Here is a 20,658-nt window from a genome sequence, read left to right as displayed (position 1 = left end):
TGATTGTGTGTTTCAAACATTTTTTATATTCATGATATCTACTAGAACCCTATTCGGACATATTTCTTTAAGTTACAGGTCTACAATTTAAAAAAAAAATTTCATGAAAACCTGTGAAGCTTTTGGAACAGAAATCTAGAAATCAGAAATCACCGCTCAGGTGGTTAAACTGGATTCATATAGCACCAACATAATACGCAGCACTGTACATTAAATATTGGTTTTTCTTCAGGTCCCGGGATATGCTGATGAAGTCTACACATTTCTCTTTTTTTCTGCTCTCTAGCTTGCTCTGTTCAATCAAAGTGACTAGCATTTAGGTGGAAGTCATAGTCCTAGCTTGGTATACTGAGCTAGAAGGAATGCTTGCAGCATGCTGTGAGCTGCCCCAGGCCATCCAAATCTGCTGTAACTGACTGATTTTCTATACTGGGTTGGGCAAACTTTTTGGCTCGGGCTACAATGACTTTTAATATTGGGCAGACGGGTCAGGGCCAGTATCAAAATGATGGACTGTCTATATGATACAAATTTGTGTAAAAGCCATTACCTAAAATTAAAAGAAAACTTAAATTCAATGTTATTGGGAACAGGGTAGTTGGTCACCCTTCTGTTTGCCAGTGGACAATTTTGTACCAATATTAGACGTGCTGGATTAAAAAGCCCAACTGGTCGTACTTTGCCCATGCCTCATCTACATCGATTCTTGATTTTGGGTTAACAGAGATAAGTTGATTTTTAGACCTTAGCCTTCCTTACAGAGATGTCCTTGGATTTTCAGTTGAACCAAAGCCTTGTCTTGCTATTCTGTGCCCATTTTTACTTACCCAGGAGTTTACTGTTTATTATTATTTTATATAGCTTAATATTTATTTTATCTTCCTTTATTGACTAGATGTAGTCAAAGCTGTTATTGTCTTTCAGCCACGGCTTCCTTTAAAAAGGCTGACAGTCTGTCAATCTGAATGGGCTCATAATTACCTAATTTTAGGTGGATTGGTTGGACAATCTTTCAAGCCCAAAGTCTAAAGCAGGGGTTTGGAACCTTTTCCCTTTTGAAGGCCGCATGAGAGCTAACATCCTTCCAAGGAGGCCACGTTATAAAAAAAAAAAAAATTACTGCAAAATGCAAATAATTTAATACTAATTAAGCTTTTATACAGAATTAACCCTTTCAGGTATCATACTACCATACGACAGAGTGCATACTAACAATGTTTCAATACAAATAAATATATATATTATTTTAAACAACTCAGCTAGCTGGTTCCCTTTCAGTGACTCTTCTGAGATTGTTTTTTGTGAGAAAGCAGTGATATATATTAGGCTGCAATGTGGATGTACATAGTCTTAACTGGTCTTCTAGGTGTTCATCTGTATTTTGTGATCTTAAGAATGTCCTAATTTGTGTAGGAGAATGTAGATTTGCAGCGATATGTTGTTGAGAAGCAGGAGAGCAAGCGTCGTGTATGTTCCCTGAGGTGAGGATTTACGACGGCCTTTTCCATATTTATTTGGGATCTTTTTTGCTGTCAAGCAGCGACTTCAGAATATCATCTTCTGAGAGCTCAATTAACTCCATCTGCAGCTTCTAGGGGCCTCTAATACATCAACTAAGTGAGGTTGAAAAGCCAATTTGAGGGTCATGTTATGTTTCTCAAAATCCCTTTCATTGTATTCCTTGATTAGCAAGTCTATAACCGATTCATATTGTTTGAAACGTTTAAAAGAATATTTTTCTTCATTAATCATTTTTACTAGGTGAGAAGTGCTCTTCAGAAAGCTTATTTGGGCCAAGAGGTGATTCAGGAAATGTTAATTTTTTTCTTGAATTATTTTTTTTTTTTGCCACATATATATAAACTTGGTGTTACCTTGCAATGTAGCGTTCAAGTTATTTTGCTTTGTCAAGCAACATTGCTTTGAAACTCATTGCATGATAATTCAGTGTTCATTCCTTTCCTCGAAAAATTGGATTATGTGTTCACGCAAATACAAGATTATCTCAATATCCATCATTAGCATTTCACAAAATGGTCAATGTCTCGTTGGATTTGCTCGAATATAATTCACAATTCCTACAACTTTCTGCAAAGTGTTTAAAACAGTGGATTTGGCAGAGACTTTGTTGATGCAAAATGAATGAAGAGAAGATCATTTTGGCTTGAAATCTTTCTTAATTTGTTCTTCCCTGTCATATAAGGTGCACTTACTAAATTAGCCAGATTCAGTCCGAATTCACAACATTTGTCTTTAAAATCTTTAAACACATCGATTCTTTGTGTTCTGCTCTTTTGACTGCTTAGAGTAAGCAACTCTTCATAAACATGAAAAACCTTAGTTATGGGGGAAACAACTACGCTGAGTCAGTGCAATCAGTTGATTCATCCAGCACTATTGAATACTTCATTTTCTTTTTGGATTATTTCTTTCAGTTGATCTACTACATTGAGTGCCGATCAGCATTAGTTCTTCTTGAAAGAGGCAGCTGTTTGTATTTGTTAACCTTATCAGGATCTAAGCATCCTACAACCTCTATGATGCAATCTTTTATAATTTCCGCATCACTAAATGGCTTACCTTTTTTCCCAAGTATATACGCCACTTTATAAGTAGCTCCTGTAGTTGCGTTTCCTATACTCTGAACTGATTAGAATAACTGCCTCTGCTTTTGCTTCCCTTGTTTCAATTTTGTAAAGCAATCTTTTACGATTCACCTTCTAGCTTAACGTATTTATTGTCCTTATGAATAGAGTAGTGTTGATGTGCATTGTATTTTTTTTACCGTTGAAATCACAGAGCAAGCAACTCATTTTATTCTTTTCAGAAACAACATAGTATTTAAATTCCCACTCATCGTTAAACACTCTGTGTTCTTTTTAGCAACCTTTTTGTTTTTTTCGACATGATGGAAAGCAAAAACAAAAAGGAATCAAGTGACAAACACACGCTGAAGGAAGAATCCACAAACTCTGCACTCTCTATGCCAGCGAGTTAGTAACTGTAACCCCACTGTTGCCAGAAGGTGGAGAAGAAATTTCGGTTTCAAAACTAGCGCCAATTCTTTTTTGCTACAATCATGAATTTGTTTCTTCACATAAAAATTTGAATGAAAACACCGGGTACCTCCTCGTACCGTGGTTTTACGTCTTACACACCAAGGCTAAGGCACGCACTTGGACTTGCTGGTGCGACCACTATGCATCACCACCAACTGATTAGTTAATACGTTCTCTTGTTCCAAATCCAACCATTACTCTTCTTCTGCATTACCCTCCGAGTCTCATCGTAATATATTTATCCGAAGGCGTGATGTTACGTCACGCCAGTTCCGCGTTTGTTAGCCGGTGTGGTGTCTTGCCAGTTCCCCGTACCGACGTCGCCGGCAACGGACATTTCAAGCAACCTCTTTATCGCCTCCACGAACTACAATTTCATAAGCGGTACCGCCTTATGGTGGCAAGATAACGGCTTTTACAGAAAATCATCTCTTAGCGGAATCACCATATTGCCAAAATTAGTTCACATATGTTAATCAATGTCATATATATAACAATATGAAAACTTGTTTAAGAAGGCTGCAGAAAGCCACACATCACACTCCAAAAGGCCGCAGGTTCCCCACCCCTGGTCTAATGCCTTGGTCCCCAACCTGGGGCCCTTTCACATTTAGTGTGTGACTTCAGGAGGTTGAGGTGCCTACTCAAGAAGATGAAAGAACATTGTGTCACATTCTCTTTTTTTATAATTTTTTTTCTGGAGTTTTTTTTTTTTTTATTGAGTCTTCAACAACAATCATAGCATGTTTGTAATCCATTACTATCTTCTGTAATATATCTCCAGTCTCTGTGCTGTAGTGTCAGATAATCTCCTGTGCATTATGCTCCTGATAGCAGTACAATTATGGAATATTATGTGTGTCCCTCCAATGATGTTGGGGCGGATACTTCAGGCCCCCCAAAATAAGTACGCGTACCACTAATAATCTAAAGGGCAGGGCTTCCTTTCCTGTGAAAGCTCACCCGCCAGGCATATTAGCCTCATGCTTCTGTTTTACAAGCCTGCCAAGGCTGCCATCTGGCTTCTTTTAGTTTTACTAGGTGGATGCCTCAGGTTCTACTTCTGCCAGTCTTGGACCAAAAGTGTTGCAGGTGGGTCTATGAGTTGCCCTAGTTTTGTTTGCTGTTTGTGCTGCCCACCAGCATGTTATCACTTTCTCTGACTCCTTTGATTACAGGTCCCTCTGCTTTTATGGTCATTGCACTTGGTACAACTTGATATACCTGTATCTGTTGAAGAAGGGGTTGTACCCCAAAAGGCAGGGCTAAAATTTTTGTCTTTTAGAGTGTAATTCTCCTGTAGGCTGCAGTATAACCGGGGAACTTTCTGCTGAGGTAACTTTTCCATCAAAACCTGGGAAGATTTGTATTTCTGTCATTGTAGCAATTTTTTCTCATATTTTGTGTGGTAAAATGCGGTCAGATCTCACAGGAAGTGAAAGGAAATCTCCCTGATAGGGCCCCAAATAGCAGAGGTTTATATCCTCCACCACGCCATCCAAAAATAAAAGGTTTGGTTTTTATTTTATAATCTGATTCATTTTTTCCCCCCAGTTTATAGTGTAGCTATACACACTTTATAGAGGGAGTCACTGCTGAGTCCTCCTATCACTTATCTGCAATATATAGTGACAGGCAAATATCACCGGCTATTATCAACTTTGTTGTCAATCAGTGTCTGTAATACAAATTCAATTATAACAACTTGGAGGAGGGGGGGTCCTGTTTATAAACCAGGGAATATGACATTCCCACAAACATTCCCTGGACCTTGTGTTTTAATGACAGTGATTCCCACCAGGGAATATTTGAGGGAATGTCAAGATTCCCTGCTTTCCAAACAGCGCCCTAACTTTACTTCACATTTATCTCTCCACTGTTGAAGTTTGTGATTTAAAATTTTCTCTAACAAACATCTACACTGGAAATATTTTAGGAGGTTTTCTACTTCTTCGTCAAACTGTGAACTAATAAAAAGGGGCTAATTCACTAGATATAAAATATATAAATATGTGTTAGGGGTCTTAGAAACTGCTCAGGCAGTGAAAATGATACAAAGGCCGACACTAATAAAACTGATATAATTCAGATAAAATAATGAACAGGCCCTTGCCTCATGACATATTCAATCACGTGACCTCCTGTGCTCATTACATTTGGCTGACTGTGTCCTCACCTCGCACGGTCTACTCCAAAATGGCGGAGGCACGGTGACGTCACGGTCGCCTTGTGGTCACGTGTCAGGAAGAGAGTCCCCGGGAGGAGAGGGCCTCCAGCCACGGGCGCTGTCATGTCACCGGCCCGCAGAATGTGGGTGCAGATAAGGCAGCGAGCTCGGATTGGAGCGCTGCGGGAGATTTGCCGGCAGTACCCTGTGCTGTGCTTCAGTCTACTCACCCTGTCCCTGTCCACACTGCTACTGCTCAGGTATCGGGCTCCTTCCTGTGTGGGTGTGCCATGTAACATATGATATATATGGCAGTGGTGGCATTCTGTTTGTGCTTCCTATACACAATGACTTGACACAGCTCAGGAACATACCTGTCCTGTCTTACCTGTATAGTGCTGGAGGTGTAGATGATAATTGTATCTCTTGTAGCACTGGGTGTCTGCACAATGTTCATTCTGGTTTGCTGATTTCCATAGGACATGTCACAGATGTGTATATAGAATCATGTTTTATCATCTCAGTAAAATGTGTACACACATCTGGTGATGATAGGGGTGCGAGGGTTCCGTGTGGAACCCAGGGCCACAATTCAGGAACATTATGAGCGAATGGGCCTGCAGAGAGAGAATATGTCATCTACAACAGCCGGGTTCTGTTTCTTCAATAAAAATGCCGCTTCCTGTCCGATGTGCTGATCTCGTTGTTTGCTCTGATAGCCCTAAAGAAGTGTACAGAACAGGAATTGTCCAACAAATTCCAGAATCCATTTCAGTGATTCAGAATAATCAGCTAGTCACACAACCAGCAGCTTTCTATGAATGTTTTTTGTTGATTGCATCATTCTTTCCTAAACTCTGGAGACCATAGTGTGTAAGAATCGCAGAAACATAACCATTTCTGAGGTGCTGTAATATCTGCAGCAAGGGATAGCTATAAACCACCAGCAGAGATTCTAGCCTTTCCCATACTCTATCCAAGACCTATAGAAAAAACTTTGGAGATTAACTTTTTCATCCACGGCTTCCATGTGTCTATCAATACTCATAAAAAAATAAATGTATGGCCTAAGGCTGAGTACACACATGCAATGATTGTTGTTGGAAAGGATCTTTCATGATCCTTTCCAGCCACAAATGACTGCACAATGCATGAGCAAGCACTGTACATACAGCTCCATTCTGCTCTATGGAGAGGGGAAGGGGAGAATGACGGAGCGGCACCCCACTGCACTCTCCCTCCTTCACTTCCGTTACGATCGTTTGTCGTCCATCCGCCAGCTGTACACACGTCAGATTCTCGTCCAATATCAGCCAGAGGTAAAACTCGGACGTTAATCATCTGACGTGTGTAAGTAGTCTGGTCTACCCTCTTCTGGTAATGTGATCCAGTGCTCTCTGATTGTTGTAATGATAACCGGGATGTCTGTGTGCAGACTCCAAAGGAAACCGATCCAGTACAGGTAGTCCCTGGGTTACATATGAGATACGGACTATAGTTTTTTTTTTTTTTTAAGTTGACTTTGTATGTAAGTCGGAGGAACAGGTACATTATTTTAATAAATGCAATTGGGACAGATGATTGTCTCAACATATTATTTGGCAGCATGGTGTCAGTTACTGTAAAAAATCCTCACTGTGAGTTAATCACAAAAAAAGCAAAAAAAAAAAAAATCTATATGGAGAAATTCATTAACTTCTGGAGCAAGCTGTGCTTTGATATGCAAAAAGAAACAACTGCAGAGTTTGTCTTTGTCATCAATGAGTTACAAGAGGCTGCAGAAAGAGCCAAGTCTCCTAAGATCACCCACAACCCATCAAACCGCCCCCCTATTGAGCCGCTGTTCTGCACACAGTGATCAGGGAAGCCCCGTTTGTATCTAGGAGGTGTCCGTATGTCAGATGTCCTTAACTCAGGGCCTACCTGTATTTATAATGTAGTTCACAAGTTAAACCGCTACAGTTGCACAGATACCTCTACTTATGTGACTTGAAAGGTAAATTGTGGTCAGATCCTCTAGGTAGGCTCATCACTATTACACCTTGATCATTTTCTCAGAATTCTTACCAGCACCTACAGTAAGCTTCCCATTATCTGCAACCCACAGGGATTGCTAGATTCTGGATAAAGGTAGATTTTGGTTGCTTGGGAGTTACTAATAAACTAGTACTAATAACATTAAAATAGTAATAATATACTATTAATATAAATCAACAGAGGCACGATAGCAATGAAGTACAGAATATGAGTATGAATGGTTACAAGTCAACTTCTAGTCAGATACAAATACCTGCACTGTATAATTAGAATGGCCTACACAGTATAATGGCAGCACTGGAATGTCCATACCCAATTGTGATTAGCCAGGAAAAAGGTTTCATGGAGCGGAGTATACATGGGAGCGATTTGCAAAACATTGGCTTAGTGACAAGTTTTAACTGAGTGGCTGGGACACATGCTGGCTGCTTGAGAGTTCCATTTACTTGTGCTCCAGATGACAGGGAGTGTAATGCTATCTTCCTGTGCTTATTCACATACATTCGGCAAGCTATACAAAAACTCAGTCAATGTATAGAAGGGTTTTAGATTCCTATGGCAAGGTCTAACAAAGCTTGTCAAAAATGTAGTACAATACATTGATTTGTTTTTTACTTCCTTCTATAAAAAGCAGTGAATGTGCTGTGTGCTTTCAACTCTATTGAAGTTTATTAAGTTGCCTTTGTTTGCCTTTATTTCAGATATCTTCATATTCTTATGATCTTCTGGTCTTTCCTTGCTGGAGTTGTTACTTTATACTGCTCACTGGAACCAGAATCTCTCCTGCCTAACATTCTATTTAATATAAAAAACAAACCAAAGGTAAGTAAATAGGAGTTGAGAGCTGCCTTGGTACGAAAAATATTATTAGAACACAAAACGGCAAAAATAGCTTATTAAATAGATTTGTAAGTTTTGTTTTTCCTAATGTTGAATGCCTTTGATTTATTTTATGTTGCCATTGTGCTGGCTGACTTATAAATCTGTGTAGTTTAGTCCATCATACTTTTTGAATGGGCCTGAAACTAAACCTTCATAAATATAGGGCAGTGTATTCCCTGCTCCCCCCACCTCTCTCTTTAGTTACTGAAGATGTATGCTGGACAGTGTGATGTGACTCTCCGCTTACTGAATCCTGCTGGAAGGTATTATTTAAAAGGAGGTATTATTTAAAAGAAGGAAAGAGTACTACTTTCCCCCACCTCTTAGATTGCAAGCTTTTCCGGCAGAGTCCTCTCTTCCTCCTGTGTCAGTGTCTGTCATTTGCAACCCCAATTTATTGTACAGTACTGCGTAATATATTGGTGCTTCATAAATATAATTTAGTATCGATAATAGGGATGCTTATTTGTTACCTGAGGTTGCTCTTTCAAATACACTGTAGATTTACTGAACCCCCCCACAGTTTATAGCCAAAACTCTTTTGATTACAAAAGTTGCCAGGACAAACAGATTTGATTGTGTAGGCCGTTGAGATCACTGCACTACTACTGTGAGAAAAAACAATCTCACTTTTTGCTGCAGATCTAAGAGAAATGAACAGCATCCAAAACGGTAGAGTCTGCAACTTCTGTAAACTGTCAGTATAGAAATTTGGCAGCAGTTACTGATTTACATTTCTAATATATAATCAAGGGATGTCACCCATACCTTGGCCTCACTACTGGGTAAGCTACTGACACCCAAGAAGTGCAATCAAGCTCACAATCACTGCCCTGGTTTATGTTTTTTTTAGGTAGGATGGGAATAGTACATTTTTAATAATTTATAAGCTTCCCTCAAAAGCATGAGCGAGAAATGATAATAGGTGGACACAAATACAAATCTGTGTACTGGAAAATGCAGGAAAACAGTAAGCCATGTTAATGGTGTAGCATTACCCAACGGGCCTTTATAGGGGCAGATCTACTGCATAATTCTCTATGACTAAGTATACAAAAAGCACACTTGCCTAATGAGTGGAGAGGGTTAATATGTACAGCCAATTTATATGTGTTTAATGTAAGGAAAAAAGTTAACTTTAACAGAATGCATTTTGTTTTTAGCAATCCGAACTTCAAGAACTTTTTCCACAAGGACATAGTTGTGCTGTGTGTGGCAAGGTTAAATGTAAAAGACATAGGTAAGCTTGAAAAATTAAATGAATAACTAGATTTTGCTATGACTTGTAATGCCTATTTTTTAATTATAACTTTTTCTGCTGCTTTCAGACCTACTTTGCAATTAGAAAACTATCAGCCATGGCTTGATTTAAAGGTTCCCTCGAAGGTTGACGCATCTCTTTCAGAGGTAACTTTGTGTGGGACTGGAAGCCACTTCTCCCCCATTGTTGCACATCAGACATAATGTGAAAAAGAACAGCTATTGAGGGATTGATTTATAAATGTCCACAGCAAGCGCTGGGTTGAATCTAGATTGATTATTTAAACATGTTGGTTTTAAACAGATTATTTGAAAATTGTATGTATTTGGCATTTGTGTCAGTTTATGATAATACACCTATAAAGATCTTCAGTCACATAAATGTTTTTTAATAACTTTATCTTCATCTTTTTCAACATGTCTGCTCAGTTATTGCTTTCCAGAAAGTAGAGATAATTTAGTGTTTATTGAGTTAAAAACCCTATTGAGTAATATTTGTGAATTGACTGATGCAAAGTTATTGCTTGGTTCAACCAAATTTACCAAAGCACACTACATTATACGTTTTTTTTTTTGTAATTAAAAATGTTTGCGTTTGTATTGTAAAAAAAAATATTTTGAATTAGTTTTTTTAATATTATTTAGTAATAATGACATCATGTGTTAATACTGCTGTATTTTCTATTTAGGTATTTGAATTGGTGCTAGAAAACTTTGTTTATCCATGGTATCGGTAAGCTCTTGAGATTAAACTAAATACCACATTTCCTGTAATTTCTATGTCCTTTTGTTTCCTGTTCTGTCTAAATCAAATAATTCAGTTTGTTTCTGTAATCCCTGAAAACATATGAATCTCTTTACTATATTTTATTGTATTTATATAGATATATTACACAGCTCTTTACAGTGTCCATTGTCATGTCACTCACTGAGCTTGCAATCTAATGTAGGCAAATCAGGAATAAATGTCCATAGAACATTAATATGGTGGAAGAATCAACAGGCAGTTTTGAATACCAGGATCTGAATTTTTGTTATGTGTTAATACTGTGTTTTGTTTTGTGTGTGGCAGTGATATTACTGAAGATGAGTCTTTTGTTGATGAACTGAGATTGGCCCTGAGATTCTTTGCATCTGTTCTTGTGCGAAGAACACAAAAGGTAATTTTGTATATTTTTTTGTTTTAACTGTTTTTTTTTTTGTTTTTTTTTAATTTTGTCTTGGCATACATAAAAGAGCAACGTTGGGGGAATACGTAGGAAATTATCACTGTTGAGACAGTAAACACTTTAGTTAGAAGTTTGGCAAAGTAAGGTATATTATTACATAGTGTCATCGCCAGGAATTTATCTAGGATTTACACTGTGCAGAGTGGTATGTGCCATAAAAAAGGATCTTAGCTGTTTAAGCCTAAAAAAGACAGAGAACACATGACCACTCAGCTCTATTGCTTGAAGTTGTCCTACTGCCTATCTTTTACCTCTTACTTAATTGCCATTCTTTGACAATGTGGCTCTGTGTGGAGGGGGGCCTCTTGGTAGTGGATCAGGGCTTTGATTCTCTGTGCCAGAGCTGCCCATCAAATTATTGATTAAAGATCAGGAAGTAGCAGAAACCATAGATTCACAGAATGAATAAACCAGCAGCTGGCTGATCTTTGATCTGCATGTCCTCAAGAAAAAATGTATCTCTATCAAGTATAGCAGTGAGCACTAGTAACCTCATCAAGTCTCCCTTAAAATCTTGTGAGTTTGGCTGAGGCATCCATATTTTTTAAAATATTCTCTGCACAGCGCTGCCTTAATGCTGTAGTTATGGGTCCTCATATCAGGGAGTGCACTTCTATCTTTCCTGGAAGAATTCCATGCGAACTGTAATTTTTTCACAATACTACTTTGACACATTTACCGGTTCTCTATACTGTACAAAAAAAAAACCTTTCAGTTTTAGAGTTCAATACCACTTTCAATTGCAGGACCCGTGGGGAAGTGAAAAAGTTTTCATCTAAGTTGTTGATTGAAAACTAAACAGATCATTGCTGCCAGTTGTTACTTTGCAGAAGACAGGCTCAATGTCTATACTTAAGGGTATGGCTGTTCAGTGTGGCATTTCCGGTAAAATCTTTATTGGTAATATCAGACAGGAGCTTGCTTTGTTTACCAGTGTCTGTAAGGCAGCTTGGTGTTGCTAGACCTGTGGCATACAGAAGATTCAGACCACATTCTCCATATGACTTGCAAGGCCCATCGAAATTTGCGTGTGGGTGTGAAAGTTGAATGTTCTTATGGACAACATGGACACTTTTCCCTAAGTCACATTAAGGACACCTCTGTTTAAAATAGTTTTTTAGTATCAAATATTTTTACCTCTTCCTGTCAATATCTGTAGTTTTTGGTACATCCAGTTTAGAATGCTTTCTCTATTTCACACAAATAGGAGATACAGTATGCGTTACTGCTATACACTGTTTAGTCTCAACTCTCCACAGCTCCCATGGCAATCTGTTAGAGCCACCACTTCAACAAATATTATTAATGCCTGCCTCTGGTATGAAATCATAATAATGTGACTGGTTCCCTTTAAGCATCCATCTAAGATTGTGTAGTCATTATATTTTACATATGTATTGGATTCTGTCCCTAAAATATTTACCTGTCTATTTCTAGGTGGACATTCCATCTATTATTACAAGAAAATTGCTGAAAGCTGCTATGAAGCACATTGAAATCATTTCAAAAGCAAAACAGAAAGGTAAATTGGAGTAGTTGGTTCAACGCTCTGGGTAAAGGCATGTGTGTATTAAATTAGGATGGAATCCTAATGTGTGTTTGTCTGCTTACGTTTAGTAAAAAACTCTGAGTCCCTGCAGCAGGCAGCCCTGGAAGAATATGGCCCTGACCTTCATGTTGCATTGAGAAGCCGCAGAGATGAGCTTTGCTACCTCAGAAATCTTACAGAGCTGCTTTTTCCTTTTATTCTACCTCCTAAAGCAACTGATAGCAGGTACATTGTGTTTAGTTCAAATATGAACAAAGAATATTTTTTTTTCACTCTGAGTTAATTTTTCTGTCCTAAGAATTGGCAGGTTAATAATTGTCATTCCTACAGTAAAGCTTTACCTTGATGAAGATATCTTTGTGTTGAAAGCGTACTATACAGTGTATACTATAATACTTAAAACTTTCTTCATAGCATATGCATTTGTTTTTCAGACCTCTTACATTGCTGGTGAGAGAAATTCTATCTGGATCTGTGTTCCTGCCCTCAATGGATTTACTTGCTGATCCAGTAGGTTCTGGGAGTTGTGGTCCTCAGCCATGGGTTTGCATGTACCTTTTCTGCACCTTTAGTTTGTGTCCAGTTTATTGGGAAATCTGTCTCTCTGGAGCAGATATCAAGTTTAGCAAAATGTACTCGGAGCTAGAAGGCTGCTGACCTATGACCAATTATATGAGTATTGCTGAAATGAATTCATCAATAGGGGAAACCCGTCATATCGACATTTTTCAGAGGCAATTATTTGAGAAAGTATAGTTTGAATTTAAATTACTCATTATGCGGTCAACAGTAGTTACTCTCATAGAGACAATGGGCCTGTTTTTTTAAAGCTCTCCAATGCTGCAAACCTTGAATGGTTTTCTTAAGTCATTTGCTATTTGTTTTTAATCCTGGACCAGATCCATTCCAGGTTTGCTGGATCACTCGGGTTCACTGATGAAAGTATCCTCTCCAGCCTTAGAGAGCTTTAATAAATCAGGCCCAATATGTAATGTATTAAGAGACATGTACTCAGTGTGCTGCTCTCATGAATTATAGTAAAACGAAACATACTGATTTCAGTGTTTTTAAACTACTACATTTACTGTGGACATAACGTCACATTTGCCAATGTGTTAATGTCAGCTGTCTATCTTCAAAGCCTATCTTCACTAGTCCTGGAGAGCTTTTATTAAATCGGGCCCAATGAGTATTTCACAGCCCAGAAACATGTGTCATGAGAAATACAGGGCTTTCTTTTGTCACAAGGGGGTGGTCTTTTCTGTAGTATTTATCATGTAATTTTTCAGTTGTATAAATGTTATTTCTCTCTTTTCTCTAGGATAATGTTAATCGTTTATTACTCCTTTTCATGGATGACAGTCCTGTAAGTATTTTCTGTATAAAACATTGTGTAAAATTTTTGCAACAATAGGAGCCTGTGATAACTGAATATCTCACTTTTATTTTATGCAGCCTGAACAAGCAACAGAACCAGCCTCTAATTTGGTTCCATTTCTACAAAAGTTTGCTGAGCCGAAGAACAAGAATCCCTCAGTATGGTCCATGTAGCCCTTAAAGGCTTACTTTTTTGTGTTTTTGTTTTTTAAGAGCCACATTAAAATGCACATTAAAAAGCCACATAACTGTTGCTATATATATATATATTTTAATAAATATATATTTTATATTATTTATTTTTTACAAAAGGTTTTGAAGCTGGAGTTGAAAGAAATCAGGGAAGAGCAAGACCTTCTGTTCCGGTTTATGAATTTCCTAAAACAAGAGGGAGCTGTTCATGTACTGCAGTTTTGCTTGACAGTGGGTAGGTTCTGTTATTTATGCAGTTGTTGCAGCATGGAAGTGGTGAGTGATATAATGAAATCAAGATTTTCTTATTAGGAAAGATTACACTAACCAGAAACAAAGTAAATATTTTTCTTGGATTCACATATGGCAAAAATGAACTTGTATATGCCATCCTTACTCGTTTTCTTGACACTCCAGTTCCTTAAAGTTTATCTTTGTAGGTGATCCTTTTGTGTTTTTTAAGTCTAAGAAATAGACATTTAGTTTTGTCACAGCAGTTGAGTCTCAATATGATTGTCCAGTAGGCATCAGTGTAAGACACAGCGCCCTTAGTAATAGGAATGATCTCACATCCTCTGTGAGACAGATCTATTTGAGAACACTTGTTATGAAAAGCATGGCATCTATGTTGCAGATTTGCCTGGGAGCACAGCAATCACACTTCCACTAAAAAGTCATTTTCAAGAGTTAAATATAACATACTAACTATATAAGGAAAATATAATGTATGCTTGTATGTATGAGTTTTAAAAGTAATGCCTGTTAAATAAACTGAAACATCATAGTTGTGAGAATAAAGTAATTTGTCTATGTTCCCTGTCCTCTTCACATTAAAAAAAAAACATAAATAGGTATTTTTAGATCTGTAGATATCACTAAGAATTGTTGAAATGGCTGTGTTGACCCAAATGTAAATATTTACTATAATTTCTATTTTTAATTTGCAGTTTTTGCAAGTTAAGTTAATGTTTCTATTATGTTTTTAGTCTCTTTGTGTGCTACTAGTTATGTCATGTTGGATATATTTGTCTTTACAGAGGAATTCAATGACAGGATATTAAGGCCAGAGTTGTCTGATGAGGAAAAGTTATCTCTTTATGAGGAAGTGAAAAAAATCTACCAAACCTATTGTCTGGAAGAGAGCATTGATAAAATCAGATTTGATCCATTTATTGTGGAAGAAATACAACGAAGTAAGTTTGTGTCCATGGAAACCAAAATATAACTTTTTTAACATAAGCTGAAATCTCACTCTTCGGCTTTAGTTTGTAATACAAATAAAAAGAGCAGAGTGTAGATAAAGCATGCTTAGAATTTATTGAATATGAGTGGAGAAACTTGTATTGTATCTATTAATTTGCTTCAGTTGGCTTTTTTGTTGTACGCGAGTTGAGTTGAAGCTTCTATTCCGTTTCTAATGTAATTGATTAAACTTTGTTGATGTTCTAGTTGCAGAAGGTCCATACAAAGAAGTGGTAAAACTCCAAACTATGCGTTGCCTGTTTGAAGCCTATGAGCATGTTCTCTCACTTCTCGAGAATGTTTTTACACCATTGTTTTGTCACAGTGATGAGGTAAGCCTTTAACAAGAACCCGATTTGCTGTAACATTTCTTGAGTTTAAACTGTAATATAGTACAAACGTGAAAGCACTGAACCTGGTAAATGATATAAATCATAAAGTTGTGTCACATCTTGATTTTCTGTGTGATTGCCTATTCCATGTACTATAAATACAGCATTTGTTTTGTTATAGAACAAGTTTTTGTAACTGAAGCCTACTCGTTTGATCCCTACTTAGGCTTTGTTAACACTCTGTGCTCAGGGTAGCTCCTGGGTAGGGCTAGTCAACTGGCCCAAAATGAGTCAGCCAGCAGCTGCCAACTGGCCCTCATTTTGTTTCTATAGGGAGCCGCAGGTGGGATTCTGCTTGAAGTATTTGGCTGGTGGCTGTAGTAAGCTGCCATCTAAACTAAGCCTATAACATTATTTTTATGACATTGCAAGTTTATTTTCAAGAATTGGCCATGAAAGTTGTGAACTATAATATTTACTCCTTTTGTGTTGTGTTTAGTATTTTAGGCAGCTTTTGGAAGGTGCAGAGTCTCCGACACGCAGCTCAAAATTTAACAGGTATATATCTTTGTGTGTGTATAAGTACATTTGTAGCAAATAACATTTTCTGGTAGTGCACCTGGTTGATCAATTTTGTAGAGTTGCATTGAATGATCTGTAGAGCACAGGAATATACTTAATATATTTGTTAATATAGAATTTGTATTGCTTATGTATTAAGTGTGCTAGGCGTATTACTCTGTTGAGATTTTAAAACATAGATGCAATTATCAGCACTGTACAAAGTCAATAGTCATATCACTAGCTGTCTTTCAGAGAGGCTCACAATCTAATGTCCATACCTCTGTTTTAAGTCTTTAAGACAGTCTAAGGTCAATTTTAAGGGGAAACTAATTAGCCTAACTGCATGTTTTTGGATTGTGGGAGGAAACCAGAATACCCGGAGGAAAACCCACACAAACACAGGGAGAAACTGCAAACTCCATGCAGATAGTGTCCTGGTCGAGATTCAATATTGGAGCCCAGTGCTGCAAAGGCCAGAGTGCTAACCGCTGAGCCACTGTGCTGCCCAAGTTGTCTTGGAAATCTACATTGTCCTACAAATCTACAGAGCTAAACTAACTAAAAGCACTACCTGTAAAATGAGAGGATTTATAGTCATTTGTTCCGGCACCAATTTGCCTGATTTCTGCTTCCTCACATTGAATACATTGTTAAAACACTGTAGAGATATAGGGGTCAATGGATAGAAACACAGAACAAGGCAGAGGCTGCAGTCATTTGACATTTCTGAGCAGATGTGAAGAGTATCCTAGTTTTTCTTCTATGGAATAGTGCAATGGATGAATTGCTGGCAGGACAGGTGAACATAAACCTTCTTGTTTTATGCAGCAGAATCCTTAAGTTTGTTTGAATACTACAGTTTTCCTATTCTGTGATACTATCAAACATTCCCTCTTCTTGATCAAGCAAGCAGCTAGTATTTTAACATATTCACTATAAATTATATTTCCGTGTACCCATTGCAGAAATAGCCTGAGTTTGGATGATATACGGTGAGTTTTCTCACAGCATGTTTGAATTGCTTCACTGTGTAGTATTGTGATTGCACTTTTGTACCTCTTATGTCTACACTTCATTGTGCAGTTTGTGTCCTCTTTTCACCCTATCTGGTGTAAGAAAATAACCGGTAATCGTACACAGAAGAACTTTATACTACTCTGTTAAATAATACAGAAAAAATCCACAGCCATTAATTTAGGGCAGTTCTGCTATAATTGTGGGCCATAATTGTGCTTAGGTTTTAGGATTGCTCTAAATTAAAAAATGGTCATGGATTAACTAAGATTTAGGTTCCGTAGCCAAAATATTTTGGCAGTATATGGCTTTGGATGTCTGTAAGCTGGACTGGATAACCCTGGTATGAAACAACATGGGAATGGTCCTATTACTTATTCATTTTATCTTATAATTTATCAAAAGCAAGCCTGATGAAATTAGAAAACAACCCCCCCCCCCACCCCCACTGCAATTATGCAGGTTGAGCCCAGCAACAGCCACCCGAAACATATTGTCTGATTGTTTACTTTGGAAACTCAGTAACCGTAATGTATACACATATTATTAATCAAGGGTGAAAATAGGATATGACCTCTCCTAAAGAAAAAATATACTGCCTTTACATTTTGAATTTACCTAAAAATTATTTAAAGTTAAGTGGGTTTTGTGTTGCTGCATAAAATAGAAATGGAGGCAGTGGTACAGTAAGTTCCGTTCACAGGTTTTATTAATAAATGTTCTTGGAAGTAATAGGGAAGGCTTGTAAAGGCAGTATGCCTGGCTTTGTCATTTCCCTACCCCTACACCTAAAGCATGGCAGCAAATGAATGTGTTGGACCTGAAAATGTTGACTCGAAATTCTTCTAACATGGCTTCCTGGATTATCTGGATAGCCTTATTTAACATTTATATATATATATATATATATATATATATATATATATGTGAATATTTTATATATATATTTTTATATGTATGTAAATATGAACAAGAATATAAATGTAATGTCAAGAACGTTTGTGCTACCTGAGCTGTATGAATTTATGTCCAGTAACTCTCTGTACTAACAGACAGCTTTTACAAACTACTGCTTTATATTGTAGAATGTCCACACGGTATATCTGTGACGTATGCCTTCTTTAAACTGAAAAACACCCTCCAGCATTGCAGTCTCTATAAATCCACTCTGTCTTTGGCACTTCAATTTTCACTGATTCTATAGGGTTTGGAGTGCTCAGCCAGGGTGATGGTGAGGTAATGCCTACACGTGCACTGGAGGTACATCATCCTGGCAAAGAATCATACGAGGCTGTACACTGAGATTTGCAAGCACAGTATAGTGTACCATTGCAGAGCGGAGACAGGCATGTGGGAAGATTGTCTCTTAGAATAGTCTGTACATTAGAACAAAAAAACAGACCAAAAGGGAGCAAGTAACAAGTTTATTGTTGTTATTATTATTATTAAACAGGGTTTTTTATAGCGCCAACATATTACGCAGCGGTTGTTGGTGATTTACATACACTCTGAGAATAAGTGGTCACAGGTTCCTTTTTTTACTGTCTCCGTTTCTCAGGGTACATAAAATTTGGAAGGAACACTAACAAGCCCTTTGCTACTCACAAAACCATTATTCTCAATGTAGAGCAGAGTATGAGGAAGCAGCACCCCACTGCTCCCCTACTCTATAGGCGTGTACAGTAGTAACCCCTGATCAGCCCTTCATTAATCCATTGTGGTGGATTGATGAACATTGTTGGGGGAGACTCCTGTGCACATGTCAGATTTTTGCCTGAGATGAACAGTCGTGCTCGTCTTGAGCAAAAAACATAGCCTTTTATTTCAGGTGACCTCTGACTTCCGACTCTGCTTATTCTACACAGGCCTTAACTTCTGTTCATCCAGAACTAAAATATGAAATAAAACATTATACTCCCACAATGTTTTTGCATTTATAGAAAGGTAATACCATCCATGTTTGCGGCTTAGTGTTTTTTTTTTTTATTGTTTTTATTATTTTTCTGCATGTTTCTTGCTATGCTCTAACATGCACCCTTTGAGCACATAATTTACAATTATTTTTGATCAGCACTTGCTTTACAGCATTTACTAGCTTTATGTTTCAGTGCTATGATGCATTTTGTACTTTGATTTAGGACCACACAAAAAAGAGGAGGAGAACCCTCTGGTATTGGAAAAATTGGCAGCAGAATAAAAGGAGTCTTCAAGAGCACAACTATGGAAGGGGCCATGCTGCCTAATTATGGCTTGGCAGAGGGAGATGATTATGCTGTAAGTAGAGGTTTGCTCGTTGTCCAGCAAGGTTTTTATTGCCATCGGCACATTTTCTCTATATTATAGAAATGCACAAGTGGCATTTCGCATATTTTATTGGAGAATTTATTTTAATTAAGTTATTTAATGTTGCAGTTCTATAAAAATGTTAACACAGAACTCCACCAAAGTATATCTTCCATAAATCTTTTATATTTTTAAAGGGACGTTTTGAGTGCTTTGACTATGAATAATAACTTAAGTAAGTAAATAACTAAGTAAAATTAGTTTTTGTTCTGTCTTTTTACATTTCATTGCTTATTTTGCCACAATCATATTATGGCATTTATAATAAATATTTGAAATGTCTTCTTTTGAAGGCAGGAAGCGAAGTGAAATCCACTCTCTTTTTTGAACAACTAATTAAATTTTTTATTTTTAATAATTGACAATTTAAATTTTTATTGAAAAAAAGTGACAACCTCTTTATTCCACTTTTCATGGTATTCATAAGATGGCCATTGCCAAGATGTTCTGGGTAAACTATATAGATCAGTAATCCAGTGTTCTCCCCAGCCTCTTTTAGCCGAGCACGCCACGGCACTTTTCAGTCACCACGCAACTGTTTTTGGGTGGTTACTGAAGAGTTGGGTCACAGTAGAGTAGTTGCCACCCACCTACAATTTCTACCCACCCAGCATAAAAAAAATTGCTGGGTTCAACACTGGTAATCTTTAAGCACATTCTATATTACATGCCCTCCCACTGTCTGGCTTTTTATGAGAGCTGTGCCTTAATTGGTAATCACTGTTAGAAAAGAAATTGTCTGTCTGAGGTTTCTGTTTAGGAGTCTTCTGCTAACCAATCAGCTCTTCTTTCCAGGGAGACATGAGGGAAGATTGAGCTTATGGTACATAGTATAGCAGGTACTGGATGCACAACATATTAGTCAGAACTAGCTCTGTTTAAGCAAAGATATCCAAGATCCAAGACCTTTTTATAATACAGCAGAACTAAACCTGTCGTTATTAAATAATTTATTACTTTTATTAAAAGTTTCCGAATAGCATTTTGGTATTTGGGAAACTGTTAAATTGGTTGGTTTAATTTTGCGTTTTTTTTTTGCTTGTTTTGGATGTACTTATGCTTTAAGTTATTTTATTTTGTAAAAAATAGTGCTCATGTTGCATATTTTGAAATAGCTGTAGGCTGAGGGGGAAAAAAACCCCTTCCTTAAAAATTTTTTTACATTTATAACTGCTGATAAAGTAATTTGGTTGGGTTATTCACAGGTGGCTTTCCAGTTCATAGCCGACTGCTGTGATTTCCAGGCACCACGATAAATGTTGGTCACTAATTTGCAACAATTTCTGAAGTCTAATTTACTGCTTATCTGTGATTTTGATAGAAATAATCTTATTAATAAATTGCAGGCATTTCATGGTTGTAAACTGAACCTGTTCCCAAATTATGTACACTATAATATTTACAAATATTT

At 37.3% G+C, this 20,658-nt stretch overlaps 1 protein-coding gene across 2 annotated transcripts in view; it reads left to right on the top strand.

The window, feature by feature from the left end:
- Positions 1-5,286: 5,286 nt before the first annotated feature.
- SNX14 (sorting nexin 14) overlaps positions 5,287-20,658 on the top strand; it is a 30,192-nt gene continuing 14,820 nt past the window's right edge. The window contains exons 1-17 of one of the 2 annotated variants that reach the window (XM_072408599.1): positions 5,287-5,486; positions 7,965-8,085; positions 9,309-9,385; positions 9,474-9,552; positions 10,095-10,138; positions 10,478-10,565; positions 12,072-12,156; positions 12,252-12,408; positions 12,618-12,693; positions 13,505-13,549; positions 13,639-13,719; positions 13,873-13,987; positions 14,790-14,945; positions 15,202-15,326; positions 15,826-15,884; positions 16,856-16,882; positions 19,043-19,178. In XM_072408599.1, coding sequence (XP_072264700.1) covers positions 5,350-5,486; positions 7,965-8,085; positions 9,309-9,385; positions 9,474-9,552; positions 10,095-10,138; positions 10,478-10,565; positions 12,072-12,156; positions 12,252-12,408; positions 12,618-12,693; positions 13,505-13,549; positions 13,639-13,719; positions 13,873-13,987; positions 14,790-14,945; positions 15,202-15,326; positions 15,826-15,884; positions 16,856-16,882; positions 19,043-19,178 — 1,608 coding nt within the window. In that variant the 5' untranslated portion in view covers positions 5,287-5,349. The remainder of the gene's footprint in view (positions 5,487-7,964; positions 8,086-9,308; positions 9,386-9,473; positions 9,553-10,094; positions 10,139-10,477; positions 10,566-12,071; positions 12,157-12,251; positions 12,409-12,617; positions 12,694-13,504; positions 13,550-13,638; positions 13,720-13,872; positions 13,988-14,789; positions 14,946-15,201; positions 15,327-15,825; positions 15,885-16,855; positions 16,883-19,042; positions 19,179-20,658) is intronic. The other variant, XM_072408600.1, reaches the window with a different exon arrangement.

The sequence above is a fragment of the Pyxicephalus adspersus genome, chromosome 4, assembly GCF_032062135.1.
Source record: "Pyxicephalus adspersus chromosome 4, UCB_Pads_2.0, whole genome shotgun sequence".
Classification (NCBI taxonomy): domain Eukaryota; kingdom Metazoa; phylum Chordata; class Amphibia; order Anura; family Pyxicephalidae; genus Pyxicephalus; species Pyxicephalus adspersus.
Note: the sequence above shows the minus strand (reverse complement) of the source record. Positions and strands in the feature narration are given on the sequence as shown.